This window comes from Chionomys nivalis, chromosome 17 (assembly GCF_950005125.1).
Source record: "Chionomys nivalis chromosome 17, mChiNiv1.1, whole genome shotgun sequence".
In the NCBI taxonomy this organism is placed as follows: domain Eukaryota; kingdom Metazoa; phylum Chordata; class Mammalia; order Rodentia; family Cricetidae; genus Chionomys; species Chionomys nivalis.
Genome location: NC_080102.1, coordinates 35153649 through 35179214, shown reverse-complemented (window position 1 = coordinate 35179214; position 25566 = coordinate 35153649). Strand labels below are relative to the sequence as shown.

Sequence of the window (25566 nt, the reverse complement as noted above, 5' to 3'; positions counted from 1 at the left end):
TAAATAAATAAATATTTTTAAAAAAAAAAAAAAAGAGTCTGCTGTGGTGGCATATGCTTTTAACCCAGCACTTGGGAGGTCAGCTTGGTTTACAGAGGAAGCTCCAGGACAGTCTTGAAAAACAAAACAACAAAAAATTTTAAAGAAAAAAAGACAAAGCAAAAAGATGCACATTTGTAAACTCCAGAAGCAGAAGTCAAAGGATTGCAAACTGAAGGCAAGCCTAGGCTACACAAATTAGTCCTAAGAAACCTGGACTGTAGGGAGACTGTCTCAAAAGAAAAGACCCACTTGGTAGCAGCACAAAATGAATCTGAAAGCTGTTCTCTGACCTCTACACATGCACTGTCCATGAGTATCCCAACCCCAAGCAAAAATAAATAAATAAATAAATAAATAAATAAATAAATAAATAAATAGGGAGCAGGAACAATAGTCAGGAAATTTATTGCTCTTGTAGAAGACCCAGATCTGGTTCCCAACACCTACAAGATGGCTTACAACCATTTCTAACTCTAGCTCCAGAGGATCTAATACCCTGTTCTGACCTCTGAGGGCACCAGGCACACCTGTGGTACACACACATACATGCAAGCAAAACACACACACTTAAGAAATCAAGCTTTTAAAAATCCATTGTCAAGGGAGTGGGCCCACTCCTTTAACCCCAGCACCCAGGAGGCAGAAGCAGGAGAATCTCTGAGTCCAAGGCTACTAGCATGGTTTACAAAGAGAGTGTCAGAACTATTAAAGAAACACTGTCTCAAAAAAAACAAAAAAAGTAATTTTATGTCAGTCATCTTAGTTTTACTTGTTAGAAGGATAAATTAAGCTTAAACTGCCCAAACTATTACACAGGACTGAGAAGAAAACCAGAGTACTACTTTAATTCACAAAAATAGAGATATCCAAGCCATTAAGACATTAACCTTTACTCACTGTTATCATTACTTGTCTCTGTATTTTTATAAATGTATTCACACATGTTTGGACTAGAATATAGCACTGGATGCCTTGGAGCTGGACTTAAGGACATATGTGAGGCACCCAATATGGTTGCTAGGATCTCTAGTCCTACTGAGCCATCTTCCAGCCCCACAGTCTTAGCTTTATATGTAATGAATCACACCGATTTATTCTTACTTGTGTATGCATGTATGCAGAGAAATCAGGACACTTTCAGAGCTCCTTTCATCTATCAGTCCCAGGGACTGAACTCTAATTTCCAGGCTTGGTAGCCAACACCTTTCCCTACATAGCCATCTTGTTGGTCCAAAAGCTTTTGTTTTTTTTTTTTTCCCTTTGTTTATAAATTGGTCCTTTAAGAGAAGCTAACTAAGCCGGGCGGTGGTGGCGCACGCCTTTAATCCCAGCACTCGGGAGGCAGAGGCAGGTGAATCTCTGTGAGTTCGAGACCAGCCTGGTCTACAAGAGCTAGTTCCAGGACAGGCTCCAAAGCCACAGAGAAACCCTGTCTCGAAAAACCAAAAAAAGAAAAAAAAAGAAAAAAAAAAAGAGAAGCTAACTAACAAATAAAAAACAGAATTAGAAAAGTTCTTTGTATGGCTCAGTTTAATTCTCAGTAGCAAGACTGAAGAATTTTAAGATGTAAAACTTTGTTGGGAAAATTTTTACCCAATTAGTGAATACGGGATTTTAACAAACTTTACAAAAACAAAACACACAAAAAATTATCAGTGCCCGGAGGGGTGGCATAGCACTTTAATAATTCCAGCACTTGGGCAGGTAGATTTTTGAAAGCTCAAGGCCAGCTTAGTCTACATGAGTTCCAAGAGAGCCAGAACTATATAATGAGACATTGTCTCAAAAAACAAAAAGCAAAAACAACCCAAAAAAGCCTTACTTAGTACTATTGTGTGTGTATGTGTGTCTTACACAAAGTTCTTTCTAATAATAAAAATATACCATGTTCTAGGGCTTTGCACAATTCCATACAAATGTTCTACAACTACATCACCAAATTTAATAATTAATTCCCACTCAACATCGAAATCTATTCTCCATCCCCCATCTCCCTAAACAAGTAAACCGTCCTTCCATTTATCTAGGACAAACATTGGCAAACTGTTTTCTGGAAACAGCCACTACTTTATACTTTGTAGATAATACACTCAATCCAAGTTGCCATTTGAATAGAAAACTGACATTGTTAGGTACCACAACTGAATCCAAAGTAAGACACTTGTGTGTGTGATCAAATGTTTTAACTAAGTGACTTTGCCAACTCCAGGTCAGGGTTATACTCAGAATACCTAACTTAGAATGCTAAGTTTTGATCCACTTATCTATACTATAAAATCAGAACTAGGTCACTGGGTAATGGTGGTGCACGCTTTTAATCCCAGCATTCGGGAGGCAGAGGCAGACAGATCTCCCTGAGTTCGAGGCCAGCCTAGTCTACAAAAACTAGTTCCAGGAGAGGCTCCAAAGCTACAGAGAAACCCTGTCTTTATGGGGTGGGGGGTCAGAACTGGGTCAAATTTATACGGATTGACAGCTTGCCTGGAAAGAGGAAAACAGAAACAACTATTGTATGGTGTAACTCTTGTTCAATCTTGTTAAGACTGTAAGAAAAACAGACAATATGTAAAGTGAGTGACAAAATTAATAAAGAACGGCTAAGCAAATGGCTTGGAGATAGTAGTGGACTGGAACACTCTGCTCTCCAGCACTTAGGAGTAAGGCAACTGTAAGTGAAAATATGGCAAAGGAACTGAGCAGCTCACAATCTGCCTGGGTCCAGGCTTTGAACAGACACAACTAGTAAGAGGGATGTCTTTTACTTTATTTCTAAGTGGAGTGGAGCACACCAAGGGAGGTCAGAGGTCAACTCTGAGTGGGGTGGGGTTTTTCCCTACTTTGTGGGTTCAGGTCATCAAGACTAGTGGCAACACCATGACCCACACCCACTGAGCCACTTACTCACTGGCTGTTAGTAAAAGCTTTAATGAAATCACACACACACACACACACACACACACACACACACACACACTATAAAACTGCAAGCATGTATAACATCAAACAGAAGACCAGCCACTTAAATAGCAGAATAATTAAAACTACAGAGGAAAAGGACTATGACACTGGCTATCAACAACAGGGTTGAATTCAAAGATGAACAAGTTTATGTGCAGTAATAAAGCACAAGGAAAAACATTCCTGAGCAGTGAAATCCGACTGGAAATAAAAAAAAAAAAAAAACATAAAAAAGATGTGGACTCAATTACAGAGTGCTTAACCTAGCATCCTAAGACCCTTGGGTCAATCCCACCATGGTGTGTGGGGGATTGGAGTTTCATGTTCATGTGGAGGAACAAAGTAAGAAAGCTATACATAATGGCACATACCTCTAATCCCTGTACTAAAGAGACTAAGGCAATAGGATCACAATTGGAGGCTTGCCTAAACTATACCAAAAGGAACCTGTCTCTAAAAGACAAAAACAAAATATAGAGATACTTGTAGTCTGACCACAGTAGGTAGGAACATCATGGCAATCTTCAAATGTACTGGCACTCAGGCAAAACAGTAGTAACCAGTAGTTCTTGGGTGTAAAGGTGTCACGCAAATTTAATTCCAGCACTTGGGAGGCATAGGCAGGTGGATCTCTGTGAGTTCCAGGCAAGCCTAGTCTCCATAGGGAGTTCCAAGACAGCAAGAGCTACATAATATGACTCTCTCAATAAAATAAGACAGTTCTAATAAAGGCCAAAAATATCAATCAAAACCTCAAAACACTAAGGCAACTGTACAATACAAAGAATAAGCTGATGGAGGAAGGTCATTGGTTAAATAATAAAGAAACTGCTTGGCCCTCATAGGTTAGAACATAGGTGGGTGGAGTAAACAGAACAGAATGCTGGGAGGAAGAGGAAGTGAGGTAAGACGCCATTTCCTCTCCTCTCTGGGGCAGACGCCATGCCGGTGTGCTCCAGAGCAGACTCGATGAAGCTCCGACCCAGGATGGACGTAGGCTAGAATCTTCCTGGTAAGCGCACCTCAAGGTGCTACACACATGAATAGAAATGGGCCAGGCAGTGTTTAAAAGAATACAGCTTGTGTGTTGTTATTTTGGGGCATAAGGTAGCTGGGTGGCAGGAAGCCATGCGGGAGCCCGGAGCCGGGGCGGCCGGAATGCAGCCCACCACAGCTCCCACTACAATAAGCAAGCCAACAAGGACCTAAACTAAACAGATGGTACAATGAGCTGGGGATGATGCCAATGCCGAAAGTCTCCAGCATTCACAGGATCACAGGAGCAAGAGCTCGAGTTTAATAAAGGCCAGCTTTGGCCACAGAGTAGAAGTCCTGTGGACATTTTAACCTAGCTCTACTACTGAGACTAACACTTCCCCCATCCTAACCCCACTCCCATGCCAAAAAGCCAAGGAGTCAATATGGAACCACACGGCTAAACTCATCTGAAAATAAAACTTTCAGTCATCTTCTAAATCAAGTGCAAATGTGCATAAGCATGTGACAGCACTGTTAGCTATGAAGTGACACGCCTTCCAATTTATGATGTAGTCTGCATTAAATGCTACTGATAATAGTCACAACAGTTCCAAGTTTAGGATCACTCATTCAAATTTAACTAAACATAATAATATCAAGCCTTTCTAATATTTTTTAATTACAATTTAGGGGCTGGAGAGATGGCTCAGTGGCTAAAAGCTCCTGCAAAAAGCCAACTTTCATTCTTAGTATCACATGCTGGCTCACATTACCTGTAGCTGCAGTTCCAGGGCATCTGACACCCTCTCTTGGCTTCTACAAGCACCAGGCACGCACATGGTGCACACACATAGATGCAGAAAAAACACTCAACATAATTTTTAATTAAATTTTTGGCAAGGGTGGGAAGGGGCATGCCAAGGAACACATGGAGGTCAGGAGATAACCAGTGAAAGTGGTTCTCTCAGATCAACTGGATGAGTATGAGTCCCTTTACCTGCTAAGCCACCTTGCTGCCACCAACAGCAATTTTTTTGAAGATCTAAAATTCTGGGACTCTAGTCCCATTCTAACAGATGGATTGTAGGCCCATATTTCTGTATGGTGTGGCTGCCAGGTGCCAAAGCCATAGGCCACATCCGAGGTGGTCATGTAGCTCTGCAGACAAGCTGTCTCTTCCTAACAAAAGGTCAGGAAGTTGTTGCTCCTTTCTTTGTAATTTGGAGGATGCCATATAGAGATGCTAATTCAAGCCTACCTGACAGCTAGCATACACAACAGACAGGGAGATGCGGACATGACAAAAGGCCATTTACCTGGTTACCTAGGAGACAGTTTAATGTATCTTCCCGCTCAATTTTTGTGATGGTATATAAGCTGTTTGGATAATAAATGCAGGGAGATTTTCAGGAGAGAAAAGCCTGAGATGCCCTTCCGTGATGACTGTATAAGCTGTGTCTGATTATTCCTCGTTAGGGAAAATAGTTTTATATGTTGGGGCCACACGGGCTCTAACAGGAGATAACCAGTGAAAGTGGTTCTCTCAGATCAACTAGATTTGGTATGAGTCCCTTTACCTGCTAAGCCACCTTGTTGCCACCAACGGCAATTTTTTTGAAGACCTAAAATTCCGAGACTCTAGTTCCATTCTAACAGATGTTTGGCCTACAAACACCACTTGCCAAAAGATATTACTGTATCAAAAGTTATGGATTGCCAGCATTTTTTTTTAAATCTTTTCTTTCTTTTTTGAGATAGAGTTTCTATGTAGACCTGTCCTAGAAGTAGTTCTATAGACCAGAGTAGCCTTGAACCCAGATCCACCTGCCTCTCCCTCCCAGTGCTGGGATTAAAGACCACCTCACCCCTTTCATCTTTTTAAAAGCTGCTTCTGAGCAGAGAAAGGCCATATTACATGCAGAAAGAGGCTAAGTCAAATCTGTCTATGCTAAAGTAGTGTAACCAATGCTGAATGATTCTAAACTCTTTGCCATGAGGAAGGGAGTGGCTGGACAGTAGGATCTTAACATCTTCAGGACAGTAAGATAAAAAATTCAACTCTGCATGTTTACACTATTAACAGTCACTGAGGTAGGAAAAAAAACATTCCATTCCCATTGTTAAAGAAATACAAAAAGAACACACTACTCACCATCATTTAGGGCTTCAATGGCAGCCCCCTTCTTTTCATTTGCTTGATCCATCATCTCCTCAGTTATCTAACAGAAAATTGGAGGTTATTTCAGGAGTAGTGACACAAGCATGAGAAGAGAGCACTGTGGATGACAGTCACTATCCACACATTCATGCATTCACCTCTAGTAGTGAAAAACTAGAGAGTGTAAACCTTTTATACAAACATTTCACATTCTGCCTTAGGTAGGACTTTTGTTTTGCTTCCTTCCAATTGTCTTTCCTCTTCTAGTCCCTATAAAAAGTGAACTCCTGGCCGGGAGGTGGTGGCGCACGCCTTTAATCCCAGCACTCGGGAGGCAGAGGCAGGTGAATCTCTGTGAGTTCGAGGCAAGCCTGGTCTACAAGAGCTAATTCCACGACAGGCTCCAAAGCTACAGGGAAACCCTATCTCGAAAAAACCAAAAAAAAAGTGAACTACTGCCTTTCACACTACAATCATAGAAGACACAGGTCTTATGACTTTAGTCCCATAAAAATCCTGTGAGTGCCTATACCAGCTTTGAGGACAAAAATCAAGAACAATGCTGACAGCACAATGACTAACAAAAACATATGCTGAATAGCCTATCTAAAGTTGAATGTTTGGCAGTAACTTTAACCACATCCATCTTATCGACTCTGCTGTGCGAAAATGACCTATGCCATGCAATAAAAATTCAGCTTTAATCCCAATACTCAAAGAGGCAGAAGCAGGAGAATCTGTGGTCAAGGCCAACCTGGTCTCACTAAGAGTTCCAGGACAATTAGAGCTACATGAGAGCCTGTCTTAGTGTTGATGCAAGAGGAGGAAGAGATGGAAGTAATTTGCTTTGTCTAAGAACAGAAAAGAAAGCTATCTTTCTATTTAACTAGAAAATTCAATAGAAGAGACAAGTTACTTGATCTGTAAAACAAGAAACAAAAACACCAAGCAAGCCCGTTGTGGCAGCACACACTGTCATCTTAGCATTTAGGAGGTGGAGGTAGAGGATTGCTAGAACCTCAAGGTCAGCTTATTTACTGAGTAAGACCCTTACAATGCAAAAACAACAAAAGCTACGTCAGAGCTCGTGTACACCACAAAAAATTATATAAAACAGAAACCAAGCCTATAAAACATAGTTTCCAAGACCACATAAGACTTCCACAAACATGAAAGTAAAATTCTATTAAAGAATCATAAAAAGAATTCAAAGAAAATTTATGTCACATATACAAAAATAGCTTTATGTATCTATGCACAACCCAGGACACACAAATGAAAGAAATGTGGTATTTGTCTGAGTCCGACATATTTCCCTTAACAGGTTCTCCAGATGAACCTATTTTCTAACAATCAATATAACTGCATTCATCTTTATGGTTTGGTAAAAATCCACTATGTATACACACACATTTTCTATCTATGTGGTAGCTTGAATGTGCATGATCATCATAGGCCCATTTATTTGCATGCTTAGACCCAGCTGATGACAAACTGAGACGTCTAGAAGGTGTCACACATTAGAGTAGATGTGTCCTTGTTGCAGGAGTGTTGCTGGGGATTTGAAGTTGCCATGGTGTCTTTTCACAACAATAGAAGAACCAACTCACCGGCTGACAGGCAACTAGGTCAAGTCCCTAACTTGGCTACTGTGACAGTGCTGCATTAGGCACAAATATCCAAGTGTGCCTATGGCATGCTGGCCTACAAGAAGTCTGTAATCTAGAGGGGAATGGGATGGGGGAGAGAATACTCATGGTCAAAGAATATGACATACTTCAATCTGCCTTTATGAGGAAATAAGGATAATTACTCTGATTTGATCGGTATATACTATATATGTACTGAAATTATCACTCCATGCTTGAAAAATACGGCTTTGTGTTAAAGAGAAAAGAAAATTTCTTAGATCTGTATTATAGTAATGTATTCATTGAAATATTTTGATCTACTTCTAATTTATTTATTAAATTCCTTTGAAAAACTAAGCTAAGTCGTTAAACTTACCTCTGCATTTTCATCTCCCATCTCTTGAGGGTTATCAGTGTCTGGCTCAATTACACCTTCATTGTCAATTTCTGCAAAAGTTGAAAAAAAAAACCACAAAAATTAAAACCTAAACTAAACGTGTGGAATAGCCTAATAGCCATCACTTATGAAACTATTAATATCGTATGAACTGATCTAGGTGTGGCACAGGAGTAAAGTACTTGTTAGTATGTTGGAGGTTATAGGTATTATAAATAATATCTCAAAAACACAAAACTACTTGCTTGTATAACTATGAGCTAGTTTCACCTGACCTCTGATACATTATAAACTATTTCCCTATTAAAAGTAACTACTAGTAACTATTAGTAGGGAAGCCTACTACTTAGGGGTAGGCTAAAAAGATGGCTCTATGGTTAAGAACACTGGCTATTCAATTCCCAGCACCCACATGATGGCTCCCAACCATTCATTAACTCCAGGTTCCATGGGATCTGATGTCCTCTTCTGGCTTCTGAGAGCAATAGGTATGCACATGGTGCATAGACAACATGCAGAAACCTGCACACATCAAATGAAAACTTTAACAGAGACTACTACGTGAACTGTTCTTGTAGTGATGATGGTAATATACACGGTGTAGCAAATAAACACACACCACTGACTTGGGAAAATTCACTTGGGAAAAAATTTTGGGGCAGAGATTACTCAGCGGATAGAGTGCTTGTGCTAAAGCCTAACTGAACTTGAGCTCCTTCCCTGGAACTCAACACAGTGAAGGAGAAAACTGACTCCCAAGAGTTGTCCTCTGACCTCCACAAAACCTCCTCATCAGCAAATTAATAAACTTCTGTAAAAATTTTCCAGATGTACCACAATGTTTTTAAAGGCACTGATTCAGACAGCACAAGTTATAGAAGAGTAAATTAGCTAATGAGAAAATACGATTTAATTTTAATCGAATTAACTTCAAAATTCAGGTGTAGACAAATTCTATAACACATAAGAAGTCTGTAGGTCAGTATTATAACAAAACCAGTAAATAAAAACAGCACCTGGCACTCAGGAGACTGAGACAAGAGGACTGCCTCGCAGTTTTAGATCATCCTCGGCTATAAACTGAGATGCAGCATCAAAAATAAACTGTTAAACAAAAAATACCACTCACAGGATTGAGTTACCAAGGTTATCTAAACATATTATCATGTACTACTCACCTAGATCACTCTCCTCACTTGATGGTTCATCCGTCTTTATGCTTTCCTCTGTCTTACCATCTCTTTTTTCTTCCTAGCAGAAGAAAATTAAACAGTGCTATCAGTACTTAAAAACATAGCACATTTTGTGTTTGTGTATGCATATAACATATACACATAAATTTATTTTATTCAAATATACTATATCCTTCCTTTACTTCTCATTTCTTTCTTTTTGGTTTTTTTTTGTTTTGTTTTGTTTTGTTTGAGACAGGGTTTCTCTGTGGCTTTAGAGCCTGTCCTGGAACTAGCTCTTGTAGACCAGGCTGGTCTCAAACTCACAAAGATGCGCCTGCCTCTGCCTCCCAAGTGCTGGGATTAAAGGCATGCGCCACCACCGCCCGGCCTTTACTTCTCATGTCTAATTAACTTTAGATCTGGTACCCTATCCACACCTTTAGGATAGGTATTTTAGAATTCAAACCGTCTGAGGTTCTTAAAAGCAAATATAATTCACATAGGTAATATTCTTTTTTTTTTTTTTTTTTTTGGTTTTACGAGACAGGGTTTCTCTGTGGTTTTGGAGCCTGGAACTAGCTCTTGTACACCAGGCTGGTCTCGAACTCACAGAGATCCGCCTGCCTCTCCCTCCCGGGGGCTGGGATTAAAGGCGTGCACCACCACCGCCCGGCTGGTAATATTCTTTCACAGGCACTGTACGCTGACTCTCCATAATCTAACATCTTGGCTGTACATGGAAACGCCTGCCCATAACCACAGCACGCAGATAGATGCCTGAGGATCAGGAGTTTAGGAGGCCAGCTTACACTGCACAAGACTCCCAATCTCAGAAAACAATATGAAAACATTAACATTTTATGCGAAATGAACCTTACTACACATGACTGATGGTAAAGACTGAAAACAGACAAGACAGTAGAGTAGGGTAGTTTGAGGACACTCTGGGCAACAACATGAGACTGTATGTGAAAGAGCACATTTTCTGATTGTGATTGTTTTCTTTTTTAAGAGTTTCTCTGTGTAGCCCTGGCTATCCTGAACTCATTCAACTGGCCTTAAGATCTGCCTGCTGGAATGGTGTTTTAATGACAAATGTGTTCTGAATACTTCAGCTTCCAAGGGTTGCTCAGTTTGAAAACTGCAAAGAAAGTATCCTGTCAAATTGTAACACACAAAGAAATTAAAAAGAATTTAAAAGAGAATATGATGGAAAACAAATTTTTCTCCCCACTTTTTAGTACCCCATGGTTTCATCTAATCTGATACTGGAAGGATAGGAGATAAATTTGCACTGCCTTCTTTAATGAGGTTATTTTTATTATATCACTACTAGCCAATCTGTATATACTCATCCAACTGTCAACAGAACAGAAGTAATTTAACTGCACTTTTAGGTTCCTTCCCCCTTGCGATCTTAAACAAAGTCAGGCCAGGAGTGGTGGCACATGCCTTTAATACCAGCATATCTCTTTGAATTAAAAGGTCAGCCTGGTCTACAGAAATTCCAGATCTGCTAGGGATACACAGTAAGACTGTCTCCCCAAAACAGAGCAAGATGGCTTTGAGGTTTCAAAGTCCCAAGCCAAGTCCAGTGTCTCCTTCTGTCTGCAGATCAGGATGTAGGTAGGTCTCAGCTTCTGCTTCAGTGCCTTGCCTAACACTGTGCTTCTTGCCACGATAATAATGGACTAACCCTCTGAAACTACAAGCAAACTGATGGAGGTGGGTCATCTTTCTATCTGTTGTTTCATTGGTTAAGTAATAAAGAAACTGCCTTGGCCCCTTTAATAGGACAGAAAATTAGGTGGGTGGAGTAAACAGATAGAATGCTGGGAGAAAAAAGCCGAGTAAAGGAGTCGCCATGATTCTCCCACTCCAGACAGATGCAGGTTAAGATCTTCCCTGGTAAGCCAGCCCATGGTGCTACAGAAAATATTAAAAATGGGTTAGATCAATATGTAAGAGCTAGCCAATAAGAGGCTGGAAATAATGGGCCAGGCAATGATTAAAAGAATACAGTTTCCGTGCAATTATTTCGGGGCATAAGCTAGCCATATGGGCGGCCGGGTGCCGGGGACGCAGCCCAGCCGCTCATATCACAACAGCAAACCCTCAATTAAATGTTTTCCTTTACAAGAGTTGCCTTGGTAATGGTATCTCTTCACAGAAACAGCACAGTGACTAAGATATATAGCCCACACTGGTCTCAAATTCACAATTATCCTGCTTTAACCCCACAAATGCTGAGATCACAGGTACACACCACACTCATCTTGGACCAGTTATAATTCTAATCCAGGATACTTAGATATATAGGGTGGTATATGTATGTATGTTCATGTGTGCACACATTACATGAACATAGAGGCCAAAGGATGTTGGGCATCTTCATTAATAACTCTTTACCATATTTGTGAAACAGGATCACTCAACTAAAGGTCTTCTTTTATATATACACACATGTACATGGAAAACTTCATGTCTGGTGTTTGTGCAATTTGCCTGTGGTGACTTAAATGAAAGTGGGTCCCAGAGACAAATATATACAAAAGCTTGATACCTAAAGAGTGGAACTGTTTGGCAAGGATTAAGAGCTCTGGCCTTTTTGGGGGAGGTATATCATTAGGGGCTGGCTCTGGAGGTTTCAAAAGACCATGCCATTCCCAGTTCACTTTCTCTGCCCTGTGTTTGTGGGTCAAGAGGTGAGCTCTTAGTTATCCATCCATTACAATGCTTGTCTTCCTGCTGCCGTGCTCCCTGCCATAATGTTCATGGACTCTAACCCTCTGAGATTACAAGACCCCAATAAGCTCTTTTTTCTATAAGGTGTCTCAGTCACGGTGTCTCCTCACAGCAAGAGAAAAGTAACTATGATAGTGCCCAAGATCATACAAGTGTCAGTGAGCTGCAGAGGTTTGCCTGGCTGCATGACCATCCATAAGATTAAAGGCCTGTGCCACTATCATAAAAAAAACTTCATCCATCAAACTGATACAAACTTAGGGTCATCTGAAAAGAGGAAACCTCAAATGAAGAATTGTCCAGATCAGAATGGCCTGTAATTATATCTGTGAAGCACCTTAATAATTAATGTAGAAAAGGCTAGCCCACTGTGGGCAATGCTACTCTACTGTGGGACAATAGTCTGTACCATGTCACTTGTATTTTAAATAAACATTGATTGGTCAGTAGCCAGGCAGGAAGTATAGGCGGGACAACCTGGCAGAAAGTAGAGGCAGGGCACGGAGAATTCTGGGAAGAGGGAAGTCAGTCTTCAGTCCTCACCCAGACACAGAGGAAGCAAGATGTAACTGCCTCACCAAAAAAGGTACCAAGCCATGTGGTTAACAGAGACAAGAATTATGGGCTAATAATATAAGTTATAAGAGTTAATAAGCCTGAGATACTAGGCAAATCAGTTTATAATTAATGTAGACCTCTGTGATTTCTTTGGGACTCAATGCAGGAACCAGGCAGGACAGAAACCTCATACAACATTACTCCCTGAGCAGGTGGGCCTGAACACCACAGAAAAAGTAGCTAAGCCAGATGTGGCATATACCTTTACTCCAAGCAGGTGATTCTCTGTGAGTCTAAGGCCAGTCTACTCTACATAGAGAGTTGTAGGCCAGCCAAAGCTACAATGTAAAACTTTATCACATACACATATACAAAGCAGCTGAGTAAATAAACAGCATTCTTCCATTCTCTCTTAAAATCTGCACTGGAATTTCTCTAAACATTCTTATCTTCCTGCTTTCATGTAGTACTAAACACTCCACAGCTTTTCCAACTCAAAGTTCCAAGTTTGTCTGCAGCCCAACACCACACCAACTTAGTCAGATCTATTACAGCAACAAACCCACACTTCTGGCCAACAGAAAAAAACATAAATTAATATTTTAGAACATAAATTAATGCCAGAAAGTATGGCCACTAAACACAGCTTCCCATTGAATTTTTAAAGCATTAAAATTACTAAAAACTGTAGGTCTTTTAAAGTTTTATATTTCATATTAATATCACTGGAGACAAGAAAGAAAAGGTCAGTTTAAAATCATGCTTGTCAATGGGTGAAATGTCATAGTTAGCTTCACGTCCATTTGACACAAACCTATAGTTACCTGGGAATAGAAAGTCTCATTTGAAGAAGTGACCAGACTGGCCCGCAGTCTTCTTTGCTCAGACATTTTCTTAACTGCTCATTGATGTAGGAATGTCCAGCCATCTGTGGGAGGTACACCTCTAGGCAGGTGGGCTCGAGCTGTAGCTAAGCTATCTATTAATCATCATTCCTCCACAGTTTTTGTATCCAGGTCCCTACCCTGAGCTCCTGTCCTGGCTTCCCTTTATGATACTGTTACCTATCAGCTGAAATAGACCCTTTCCTCTCCAGGCTGTTTTTGGTCATGGTGTCTACAACAGAAACAGAAGTCACTACATCTACAGCTTGGGGTTTCAAGACAGTGTCTCTGTGTGTAGCCCTGACTGTGCTAGAACTTGCTCTATTGACCAGGCTGGCCTAAAAAAAAAAAAAAAATCTGAAAAATCTGAAATCCACTTGTCTCTGCCTCTCCAGTGCTGGGATCAAAGGTGAGTGCCAACACCACCCTGCAACACCCAGCTTTTTAAGTATAAGCTGGGATTGTGAACTCAGACCCTCAGGTAAAAAGTAAAAGAAAAAAAGCTGTTTTCCTTTTTGTTGGGGAGATGTCCTACAAGGTAATCCGGAATGGCCTGGAGCTCTTTATATAACACAAGAGGACCTAAATCCTCGATTCACTTGCCTCTGTGCTGAGATTACAAGCTTCTATCACCACATCTGGATTATTACTTCTATTTTCTTATACAAATTAATTAAGCCTTTACAGTTCCAAGTTAAACAGATTTTCCGATCAATTTAAGACAACTAATTAGAAAACTTGGGGGGAAAATCTCAGTCAGGAAAATAAAAACTACTGAAAAATATGTGAAGTGTTATTTGCCCCTTCATACTCAAACCACGGGCAACCTTCCCAACCTTTCATGCCATTCTACCAAGGATGCTAAAACAAAACCATGATTCATACTCTTCATCCTCGGCAATTTCCGCTCAGGTAGCAGGGACAGAGGAAGAAAATGCTCTGAGGTCTTTACCCCCTCGTGCAGCTACTACAGAGACAAGGAGCAGCAGCACAGAGTCTACTACTCACAGGCTACTAAACACACAGGTGACACTATGCTGAAACAGCTGGCATCCAACTTCAGATTCTCAGTTTTAAATCAGCTTCCAGATTTGGTCTAACATAAATTTTTTTATATATATTTATTTATTTATTTATTTATTATGTATACAATATTCTGTATGTATGTATGCCTGCTGGCCAGAAGAGGGCACCAGACCTCATTACAGATGGTTGTGAGCCACCATGTGGTTGCTGGGAATTGAACTCAGGACCTTTGGAAGAGCAGGCAATGCTCTTAACCTCTGAGCCATCTCTCCAGCCCCCTAAGATACATTTTTTAAAGACAACAAATTTAAAAGATTATACTTCTAAGTGGGAACATTAGGAATAATAAAACTTGTGAATAGCAGTTAAAAAAGCAAAAAGATCTATTTTAAAAAATAGTGTCTTATGCCGGGCGGTGGTGGCGCACGCCTTTAATCCCAGCACTCGGGAGGCAGAGGCAGGCGGATCTCTGTGAGTTCGAGGCCAGCCTGGTCTACAAAGGGAGTTCCAGGACAGGCTCCAAAGCTACAGAGAAACCCTGTCTCAAAAATCCAAAAAAAAAAAAAAAAAAAAAAAAAAATAGTGTCTTATCCCTAAACAAATAAAAGAAATTTGAACTTACCTTGACATTTTCTTCTGATTTAGTTTTGTGAGTAGCAGGTGGTACTTTACCTCCCATGCTTCAAATAAGAAAAGACAGTTGTTTAGAATATTCACTATAAGTTCACTAAAAAGCAATTAACTTCTACCTAAAAAGGGCTAAATGTCTTGATAACATTTCAAAGCTTAAAAGAGTACACTCTTAATTAATATGAATGCTGTTATGATTAAGTTTGTTAACATCAAATTGTTTTTGACACACTAGTGTATAAAATCTTTCCCCTGTCACTTAAGAGCCTAATAAACTTCTATTATAGCTGTCAGTACCCATGCCCAAAGGAAAAACAAAAGACAGAGAAGTCAATAAAAACACAATGATAAAATCATCCCCTAAGACGGTATGATATATCTGAACAGCAGAAATTTAAGGTTGACACTTGGCCAGAGTATGTCAGGAGCTCAGGGACCACTTGGTTCTTTGCAAAGCCCTGCTTCCCAAATAGTTTAAGACAATATACAAATAATAAAATTCAGAGGGGAGAAGACTACAAAAAAATAAGTTTACATGCTTTTTTGTTATAGACTCATAAACCAACAGTAGAATGCCTAAGTGCTTGATGGGTAAAAAACAAATCAGCAGAAACAAAGGCAATTTAAGGCTTTACTAACAACCAAAAAGACCCTTAAGTGTCATTTACTGAGATTTATTTATTTATTATGTATAATATTCTTTTTGAATATATGCCTACAGGCCAAAAGAGGGCACCAGATCTCATTAGAGATGGTTGTAGCCACCATGTGGTTGCTGGGAATTGAACTCACGACCTCTTAACCTCTGAGCCATCTCTCCAGCCCCTTGTTATTTCTTTTTTAAATCTTTTAGTGTTGTTTATTCTATGTAGTATGAAAGTGCAAGTGTACAACGTCGAAAAGTCAGTACTCTTCCACAATGGGATCCTAGAATCAACCCAGGTTATCCATCAGTCCAGTTAGCAAGCAAGCACTTCCACCTGCTGAGCCATCTTACCAGGCCACCATTTCTTTTATGACTAGAGCTGTCCCACCCACATTTGCACTCCTTCCCAATGGAGAATCTGGATGTAAGTTGAATTTAGATGGGCACCAGTTTCCAATTTGTTTACACCAATTTACAGTAGTTATCAACACTGCATGGAAATAGCACTTATTCAATCCTGACTTTGCTATTCCCCACTCAATTTCCAGCCTTTCTGGGTATATGCTAACATTTCACTGGATTAAGTCCCTTGTTGTAAAATCTTGGTCATCTGAAAAACATTTTTATAATATTCAATTCTCATTCAGGTTTTCATTACAATATCTTATTCTTGAGCATTCTTTTATATTCTGTCCATGAGCCTGTGTCAGTTTCATGTGTGTCAATGTTTTCTCTCATCCGTGACATGCCTTAGTACCTTTTAGTAAACCCAATACAAAACAGAAGTCAACAGATAGAAAAGAAATTTTTTGGTTTTATTTTGGTTTTGGTTTTTTTTCCTTTAAAAAAAAGATTTAGGTGCTTGAGAAATGGTTCAAAGGTTAAGAGCACTCATTGTTCTTGCAAGTGCCCTGGGTTCCGTTCTCAGTACTGACACAGCAGCTCCCAACTGTCTATAATTCTAAGCTTAATGACACACAGTTGTGAGCAATGGCATGGGTGCTGAAAATTATACCTAGGTACTCAAGAAAGATGTTCCTAACAGCTAAAGCAGCTCCCCTGCCTCTGGTTTTACTTGTTAAGAGTCAAACTACAAAGCCCAATATAACCTTGAATTTTTTTTTTTTTTTTTTTTTTTTTTTAAAGATTTATTTATTTATTATGTATACGACATTCTGCCTTGATGTATGCCCGCACGCCAGAGGAGGGAGCCAGATCTCAGTACAGATGGTTGTGAGCCACCATGTGGTTGCTGGGAATTGAACTCAGGACCTCTGGAAGAGCAACCAGTGCTCTTAACCTCTGAGCCATCTCTCCAGCCCATAACCTTGAATTTTTGATCTTCCTACATGTTTCTAAGATTACAAGTGTGTATGTCATCATAATAAACCAAATTTGACATTTCTTTTTAAGGACCATTCATTCAAGAAAAAAAAATGTGCAGGTTTTCTGTTCTAATTACACACATACACTCACTCTATTACTCAAAATACTCAATGAATAATGGTTTCTATATGACAAAAGATCACACAGTGTGTTGGGGGGAGCTGGCCCATGCCTTTAATTCCAGCACTCAGGAGGCAGAGGCAGCAGACCTGTGAGTTTGATGCCAGCTAGTTCTAGGACAGCCAAGGCCACACACAGAAACCCTATCTCGAAAAACAAAAACAAACCAACAAAAAACAAAAAATACACGATCCAAAATGCCTTAATTTCCAATTCAGGAAAGCAAAATGATTTAATAGCATCACAAACATTTCTACACTAAAAAAACAAAACAAAACAACCACTTTTCAAAGGAACACACACAGTAACCAAACACTGGCTCTTTGAGGTTAAATTTTAATAAAAATACAGAGCTTTCTTAAGCTGTGTTTTTCCTAAATTCCTAACTGCAGTGTCAGGATGTAGGGTGACATTCAAACATAGTTACAACAGTTTAACTCTGTGAAGTGAAAGCCCTGACAAGAAATGTAATTCTCAGAGAAGCTCAGACCAATCCAAATTAAGGGAAAGGCTAAAATATCTGGATTGTAATACTCAAATTGTCAAAATCAAGCCGGGCGGTGGTGGCGCACGCCTTTAATCCCAGCACTCGGGAGGCAGAGGCAGGCGGATCTCTGTGAGTTCGAGGCCAGCCTGGTCTACAAGAGCTAGTTCCAGGACAGGCTCCAAAACCACAGAGAAACCCTGTCTCGAAAAACAAAAAAAAAAAAAAAAAAAAAAAAAATTGTCAAAATCTTGAAAGCCAAGGTAAAACTGAAAACTTTCAGAATGAAAATGAAACATGGCAACAGAATGCAACCTGTAATTCTAAGGGTTGGATATTATTAATTCATCCTTGTTAGTTGCCTTACTTGGACGGCTACATTGTAGAAGACTGTCATTAGCTGGAAACACTGAATGGGATTGAGCATGCTGGCAGCCTACTATCAGGAATCAATTTCGAAACTATTTCAAAATTAAAGAATTAAACACATAACAATTTATTCATAAGCTGTATCTCATGTTTCTCACATTCCAAATTGTAGTTCATTACTTCAAGTCTGAACCAATTTTAAATGTAAATTTTGGTTTTTTGAAATAGGGTTTCTCTGTGTATCTTTGGCTGCCCTGGAACTCTTTCTGTAGACCAGGCTGGCCTTGAACTCAGAGATCCGCCTGCCCGAGCCTCTTGATTACTGGGATTAAAGGGTGTGTGTCACCACACCCAGCTTAAATATGGATTATTTTGATCAATGTTCTCAATGTTCCAAAACTTAATATGCTCACACAAAGCTTCATTCATAACTGTCATGAGAGTTAAAATCTTCAATCTACTTTCTGTTATTATTTAAGCACATGTACAAACTCTGAGGTATTACAGACAAACTCTGTACTGAGGGTAGAAATGCACTCTATCCACTATCAAATATTTACTCAGTCACGTCCCGTGAACTGTGCTACATAGGAGAACAGAAAGACATCCTGGGGACTTAATTATCACCAAGTGCAATGATAAAAGTAGGTCTAAGACAAAGTTCAGATTTAGTTTTATCTATTTGTGTATTTTTTTCCATTTTTTGAGACAGGTCTCATGAGCCTTAGCTGGCCTGGAGTTCACTAGGTAGACTAGGCTACTCTCAAACTCAGAGACCCACCTGCCTCTACCACCCAGATGTTGGGATCAAAGATATGTGTCACCCACATCCAGTCTCTTGTTACCTTTATTTCAATCTAAATTGAAACTAGATTGAGTGGGCATGTAGCACAGTTAGTAAAGTACTTGCCTAGCATGCTCTGATGGATTCAGTCCCTAGAACTGAAAACTTCCATTTTTGTATATATGATAATTTTAAATGAGATTATTTCATTTCTTTCTCCTCTGCATCTTTGTCAGTCATTGCAAATTGGGCTAAGAACCAAGACTTCTAGATCCAGGACTATTCATGTTATTAACATTTCTGTTATTACGTTATTAATAACATTATCTTAAATTGTTATTAACATAGAGTTGAAACAATTTCAGAGTTCTCTTATTCCATACAGTGTCCGCTCAAAATTAAGGTGTTGAAAACAGTTTGCTATAAATGCTGCCTTTGTTCACAGACTAACATTATATTTGATATAAAAAAAAAAATCACTGGTTACTGGTGATGGCTCATATACTTTAATCCCAACACTTGGAAAGCAGAGGTAGCAGCCTGATCTACAGAGCGAATTCCAGGTCAGGGCTACACAGAGAGATCCTGTCTTGAAAAGCAAAATAAACAAAAAGAATATTTTTAACTATTTTTCATCATCCCCTCTTCAAAAGGGGAATGAGGGAAAACAAAAATTTCAGTTTTCTCCTTTGATTTGTCTGTTTCACCTAGAATTTTAGTAATAGTTTATTTGGGAATCCTTTCTTTAACAAGCTATGAGTGGATCAAATAACAGAAATACCTTTAAAAAAATATTTATTATGCCCACAGGCCAGAAGAGGGCGCCAGATCTCATCACAGATGGTTGTGAGCCACCAGATGGTTGCTGGAATTGAACTCAGGACCCCTGGAAGAGCAGGCAGTGCTCTTAACCTGAGTCATCTCTCCAGGCTCAGAACAGAAATATCTTAAGTTTTAGGATTAACAAGCTGTTTATCAGGGAAAAACCACTAAAATTCTGTCTCAATTCTTAGTCCTAACAATGATCTAATGGCAACATGTAGATTTTTTTTTTTTGAGAAAGCAAAAATTTCAAAGGAAAAAAAAGGGGGGGATTGTTGAGGGCTCAAAGCCAAGTTACACAGGTGCGCAACCAGCCCTACAAAACAGGATTCTCTTCCATTGTTTTAATAAAGTTACAATAATAAACTTTTAGAATTCTATTTATTCAAAAAGTAAAAATCCTAGAGCAGTTATAAATATGGCAGAGAGAAAAAGAATAAAAGGCTTAATGGGGAAAACGCCACCACACAAAACAGTGACATTTTGACTTGCTTCTGGAGAATATGCCTGCTCAGAGAACTACTCTCATTATTTTTAGTAATCACCAGTCCCATTTTCCCCACAGAAAATGACTACACCAGTTTACTGCTCATGTTTTAAAGCAGCATTTCTCCACCCTCTTGAAATGCAATTTTTTTTTTAAGATTTTTATTTATTATGTATACAGGGTTCTTCTTGCATGTATCCTACAGTACAGAAGAGGGCACCAGATCTTATTACAGATGGTTGTGCACCATGTGGTTGCTGGGAATTGAACTCAGGACCTCTGGAAGAGTAGCCAGTGTTCTTTACCTCTGAGCCATCTCTCCAGCCACCTTGAAATGCAACTTTAATGTGAGGGTTTATTCTTTTAGGGAGTGAAAGTGGATTTTGACTTTAATCAGGGTCCTGCTATATTCAACCAGCCTGCAGCAGCCTCAAGCTTCAGAGTAACTGGGAAGTCAACAACATGTTGCCCCACTGTTCCCACTTTATAATTCCTTGCTAGCAGGGTGAGTTTCTTTGGGGGGAGGGGGAGGAATACGCTGGAACTAGCACTAAGCCTCCCACTAGAAGTAATTTTTGAAAGAACCCTTTCCTGAACAAGATTTGCAGCCCTTCTTTTGTCAGCTAAGGAGCCTCCCCTCCAATATGGAGATTGCTAAACTACTAGAATGTAACTATCAAAATAAATTTTGTACCATTCATCTGTTCTTCCCCCTCCCTTGGCTTTTTGAGACAGGGTTTCTCTGGAACCCTGACTGTCCTGGAACTCGATCTGAAGACCAGGGTGGCCTCAAACCCAAAGAGATTCGCCTACCACTACCTGCTGGCTTTAAAGACGTGTGTCACAACCACCTAAACAGTTAATACTCAGCTATACAGATTAGAAGGGTTGAAGCCCATTCAAAATGGACCTCTTCTGTCACAACCAGCCTTGAACCACAACTCTTGTTTCCTAGTTAACACTTGAAAGGGAAGCATCAGCTTTGCCATTTGGTAGGTTTAAAATAATGGAAGGGTTGGAGAGATTACAGTTCACCAGCCAAGAGCATTGCTGCTCTTTCAGAGAACCTGGGTTTATTTCCCAGCACCCACCCACATGGTGGCTCACAGCTGTGCGACAACAAAAGGACTGGATACCTATTCTTGCTTCACTAGAAGGCGTGCAGTGTACTTACTAGAGTGCAAGCAAAATACATAAAATAAATAATCTTTCTAACAATAAATTTAAAACATAAAAGAGTACTTCCTAGGTCAGGCAGGGTATCGGGGATATGACAAAGCTCCTAGTGAAAGGAAAAGAATCTGAGTTTCTCCTGTCCCTGAGACATTACATTCTAAACCACCCAAGATATTACATACCAAGGCTGGGGAGACTGTTCAGGAATTAAGAGTATTTGCTGCTCTTACAGAGTACCCCAGGAAGCATTCCCAACACCCACAATAGTGAATGGAGTACAGACATCCACAACTCTATATCCAAAAGATCCAGTGTCCTCTTCCCTCCCTGGGTCTCGAGCTTGTGTATACTTGCAAAACACTCAATACACATAAAATAACCTAAGAAATGAAACTGCTCCTGTGTTGGCAGACCTCTTTAATCACAATACCTGGCAGAGACAGGTGATCTCTGATTTTGAGGTCAGTCTGATTTATACAAGTTCTCAGTATGCATGGTGGGAACCTATCTCAAATAAATAACAAATAAATTCTAAAAAGAAAAAAGATTACATGTTATTTATTGGGTCCTCCCCTAAAGAGTTAACCCAGAAAACCAACCCCTCAGAAAAGCTGATTCACCTTAAGATATGCAAAAGAAATGAAATAACTGACCTTAACAAAGTAAAGCCCACAAGTCCTTCTCTCCATAGAGAAGCTTTCAGACCTCCACAGCTAAGACTGCTTTTTTCCGGATTCTAATTAAAAACAGAACTTCACCTTTCCCTCATCTCTTCTTTGGATATTAACTAAAGTTCTTAACAAGCTCGACCTGGCACTGAATTGTCACTTTTCCTGAAGACTCTCCCCCATTTCTACAACTGCTTGTAAGCTTCCACTGCGGGCCCTAATTCAGAAGGCATGACTTAACTTTCTCTTCATCACCCTCCTCCCTGGCAGCTGCAGAGAGTTACAGCTTGCCAGCACTGCTTCCCCCACCACCACCCCCCGCCCAAATTCTAATGGTCCTCAAGCTTCCTGTTAATTCTGTCCTAAAAGTCTTTTATTGACGAGCCAAAAGAACGAAAGGGAAAGCCAAATCCGAGCAATCCAGTCTCCCAGCAGCTGGCACAGGATCAGTTCACGGAATTACTCGTACGCAGGCGAAACACTCTCCAGTTAGTCCTGCAAGCACGCTGGGCTTTACAAAACCATTTTGCTACAGGGTCTGAAGTGACGGGCGCTACAATTACCGTAGGTATAAATGATTCCTAACACAATTCCAAGCAATTAAAATCTATGTACCGTACGTTATAGATAATTTAAGGTATCAGAGATTGAGTTACCACTATTAAGATAGTACTTAAAACGATATATGGGTCAAGGCAACTTAAGCAAGACGCCAGTTGGAAAAACAACCCCTCTCTATAAATGCTTTGTCTTGTTTCGCGCAGTATTTCCAGTGCCCAAATCCCCACAATTCTCGACATTTATTTCTTCCAAAACACACCCCCCTGGAGACTTCATTGTGGGAAACCCAGCTCTAACCTCTGCTTTTTCACCCCGAAACTACCCGAAGCTTCTGACCCCCGGATAACCTCTCAAAGCCACTGGGGAGCGAACCACGGAGGGGCCTAGACCCGCTACCCTCCGCCCCACGCTAGCTCGGGCCCAGCTCCCCACTCTTCCCGTCCCCAACGGTCCGCGGGGCCCAGGGCTCACCTCTCCACCCACTCCCTCAGGAAACGCATTTCCTCGGTGTGCAGGACGCTCGGATCCTGCTTACACATCTTCACGAAGGCCCGAAGCTCGCTCACTTTCCGGGGATCCATGGTCGGGAGGCGGGAGACAAGGGGCGGCTGTGGAGGCCCGGGCGCGGCTCAACGTGACCGAGTGGAAGGGGGCGGCTGCCGCGAGGCAGAACAGACTAGAACCTCCCCGGCCGCTGGCTCCTCCCCCCAACGGCCTCGTGACCCCGGGCCTTCGCTCGCTCATTCCCACTCCCTCTACCTCTGGACTTGTGCGCCGCCTCGAAGCTTCTAGAAGTGTAGCTGTCCGTGATACTGCCTGCTTCTAGACCTCGACACTCTTACGCGTATTTTTAACTCTGACCTAGCTCCTGGGCTAGATGAAGGCCCTTGCGTCAGTACTTTCAAGCGGAAGACAGGGAGACATTTGGAATAGGATATTCTGTGAAGGTGAACGTTAAGCAGAACGAGACGCCCTACGGGGGTGGAAGGAGGCGGGGCCTGTGGGACGGGCGCGCCAAAAACCCAGCCGGGTGACGTCACCGCTCCGCGCCGCCGCGGGAAGAAAGCCCGCGAGCAGCGCCTGCCGGAAGGGGCCGGGTGATTGGCTGGTTTCCTGGCGACGCGGCTGTGCTGACGGATTCTCCCCCCCCCCTCCCCCCCGGCAATTCGTACTTTCTCTTCCTGACGCGTGTGTGCTGGCCATGCCTTCCCTGCTCTCAACCCCCAAGCTGGTTCCCGTAATAGCCAGGCTCCGCGGCCTCTCAGGTTAGAGTCTTTCCCGCCGGGGTCCCCTCCAAGTCTTCCCTTGGAGAAGCCTAAAACAGTCCAAAGAGCTACAAGTTGATGAGCCTGGTTCTGGACCGGTCGGCTCCTGGGCCCCCACGGTTTTTTCTTTTGACCGGCTGCTCTGAGAAAGTGGGTTTTAGTTTGATATTCTGGGAAGCTGAAATGTCTGAAGAGAGGAAAAACCCGAGGAACTGTCTTCAAAGATGTTCGAATTCGGAATTTCTATCTTTTATCATCAAACTTGGCTAAAGTATTGCATGTCAAGTACCGTTTGTTTCTGTTAGGGCGACGTAAAATCTTTCCGGTTTTCAAAGGTTTCATAGGAGAGCTAGCTCGAAAGATAGAAGAAACACGTTTAGGAACAAATGTCTTGTGCAGTTCAGTTCACAAAGTACCGGAGATGAGGGAGACATGGCTAAAAGTCTTTTATGAACAATCAAATGGCGCAGAGACCGCGAACCTTCCGTGTACAGTGTGATGAGCAATTAATCCGATTAACATAAAATTTTATACTGAAAAATGTGTCATCCACCTACCAAGGGTATCAAATACTGGATTATATTTCAGATGAGTTGTGCTGCATGTTAACCAGAAAATAGGGTATTTGACATCAAAACTTGTCTTGGCATTTGTGTGTGAGACTTGGGCTCGCTGAAATTGAATTTTTTATATCAGCTTTCTATTAAAAAAATTGTTGATTGCACCGAGCTTGTTCTTTAAAGTTTGTTGTGCCTTTGAAGGGAGGAATGAAAATAAATGCGCGATTGATCACTTATTATCACAGAGGCCTGTCACCAGGCTAGAGACAGCTTCTTGATTCTGATCTTTAACTTTGTTGAAGCTTCGTGTAAACCCCGATTTGATCCAGCCTTAGGACTAGGTACTGAACTAAAATACGTAAAAATCTTGTAAATTTATTGTAGTTTACCTCTAAGGAAAGTAAATTCAGCGTCTTACATTCCCACTAAATGTTTTTTTTAGCTTAATGAAGGAATGGCATTGAATCTTCAGTTTACCAATGCGGAACTGAAAACGCAATTGAGGCCGATGTTTGTTACATGGTTATGTCTAGTCTTTTTACCACTTCTGAGTCTTAATTCTGCTAGTTAGAGTCCTTTTGCCGCGTCTCATTTTGTGAGCCAAAACCTGCAATTTCATTCAGTTACTTTTGAGTCAGTAGCTAATGTCGATGCATCTCTATTCCCCTCTGTTGCTCACAGTCTAGAATTTGGAGATAGACAAGCAACAGATGACCTTATGGCTAAAAAATTACAATCTTAACCCAAGGGATACCAGAACAAAGGAAAGATAGGAATGCATTTGCATTGTAAGCAATGGCTATCCATGGAGTTAGGGTTTGAGTTTCTTGTGAATAGGACTTGGACTGTCTGTGGTGTTGCTTACTGCTTTTAAATATATATTCTTATTAATTCGTTGATACTTCCATACAATGTATTTGAATCATTCACCCCTCTTCCCAGAACTTACCTCCCCAACTACATTGTGGTTGCCTTTCTTTAGAAAGACTCTAGATCGTTGCCTCTTAAACTTCCAAATGCTTCTGCCCCTTAATAGAGTTCATGTGCTGACCCCAA

At 40.8% G+C, this 25566-nt stretch overlaps 2 protein-coding genes across 6 annotated transcripts in view; one reads left to right on the top strand and one right to left on the bottom strand.

Annotated features, from left to right (window-relative positions):
• St13 (ST13 Hsp70 interacting protein) overlaps nucleotides 1-23652 on the bottom strand; it is a 35439-nt gene extending 11787 nt beyond the window's left edge. For 2 of the 3 annotated variants that reach the window (XM_057792687.1, XM_057792688.1), the window contains exons 1-5: nucleotides 23157-23652; nucleotides 15175-15232; nucleotides 9343-9415; nucleotides 8144-8214; nucleotides 6131-6197 (exon numbers count right to left, since the gene is read on the bottom strand). In XM_057792687.1, coding sequence (XP_057648670.1) covers nucleotides 6131-6197; nucleotides 8144-8214; nucleotides 9343-9415; nucleotides 15175-15232; nucleotides 23157-23266 — 379 coding nt within the window. In that variant the 5' untranslated portion in view covers nucleotides 23267-23652. Of the gene's footprint in view, nucleotides 1-6130; nucleotides 6198-8143; nucleotides 8215-9342; nucleotides 9416-15174; nucleotides 15233-22109; nucleotides 22242-23156 lie in introns of those variants that run through there. The other variant, XM_057792689.1, reaches the window with a different exon arrangement.
• A 199-nt stretch (nucleotides 23653-23851) lies between these two features.
• The window catches only part of Xpnpep3 (X-prolyl aminopeptidase 3), a 52742-nt gene continuing 51027 nt past the window's right edge, over nucleotides 23852-25566 (top strand). For 2 of the 3 annotated variants that reach the window (XM_057792608.1, XM_057792610.1), the window contains exon 1: nucleotides 23852-23950. In XM_057792608.1, coding sequence (XP_057648591.1) covers nucleotides 23887-23950 — 64 coding nt within the window. In that variant the 5' untranslated portion in view covers nucleotides 23852-23886. The remainder of the gene's footprint in view (nucleotides 23951-25566) is intronic. The other variant, XM_057792609.1, reaches the window with a different exon arrangement.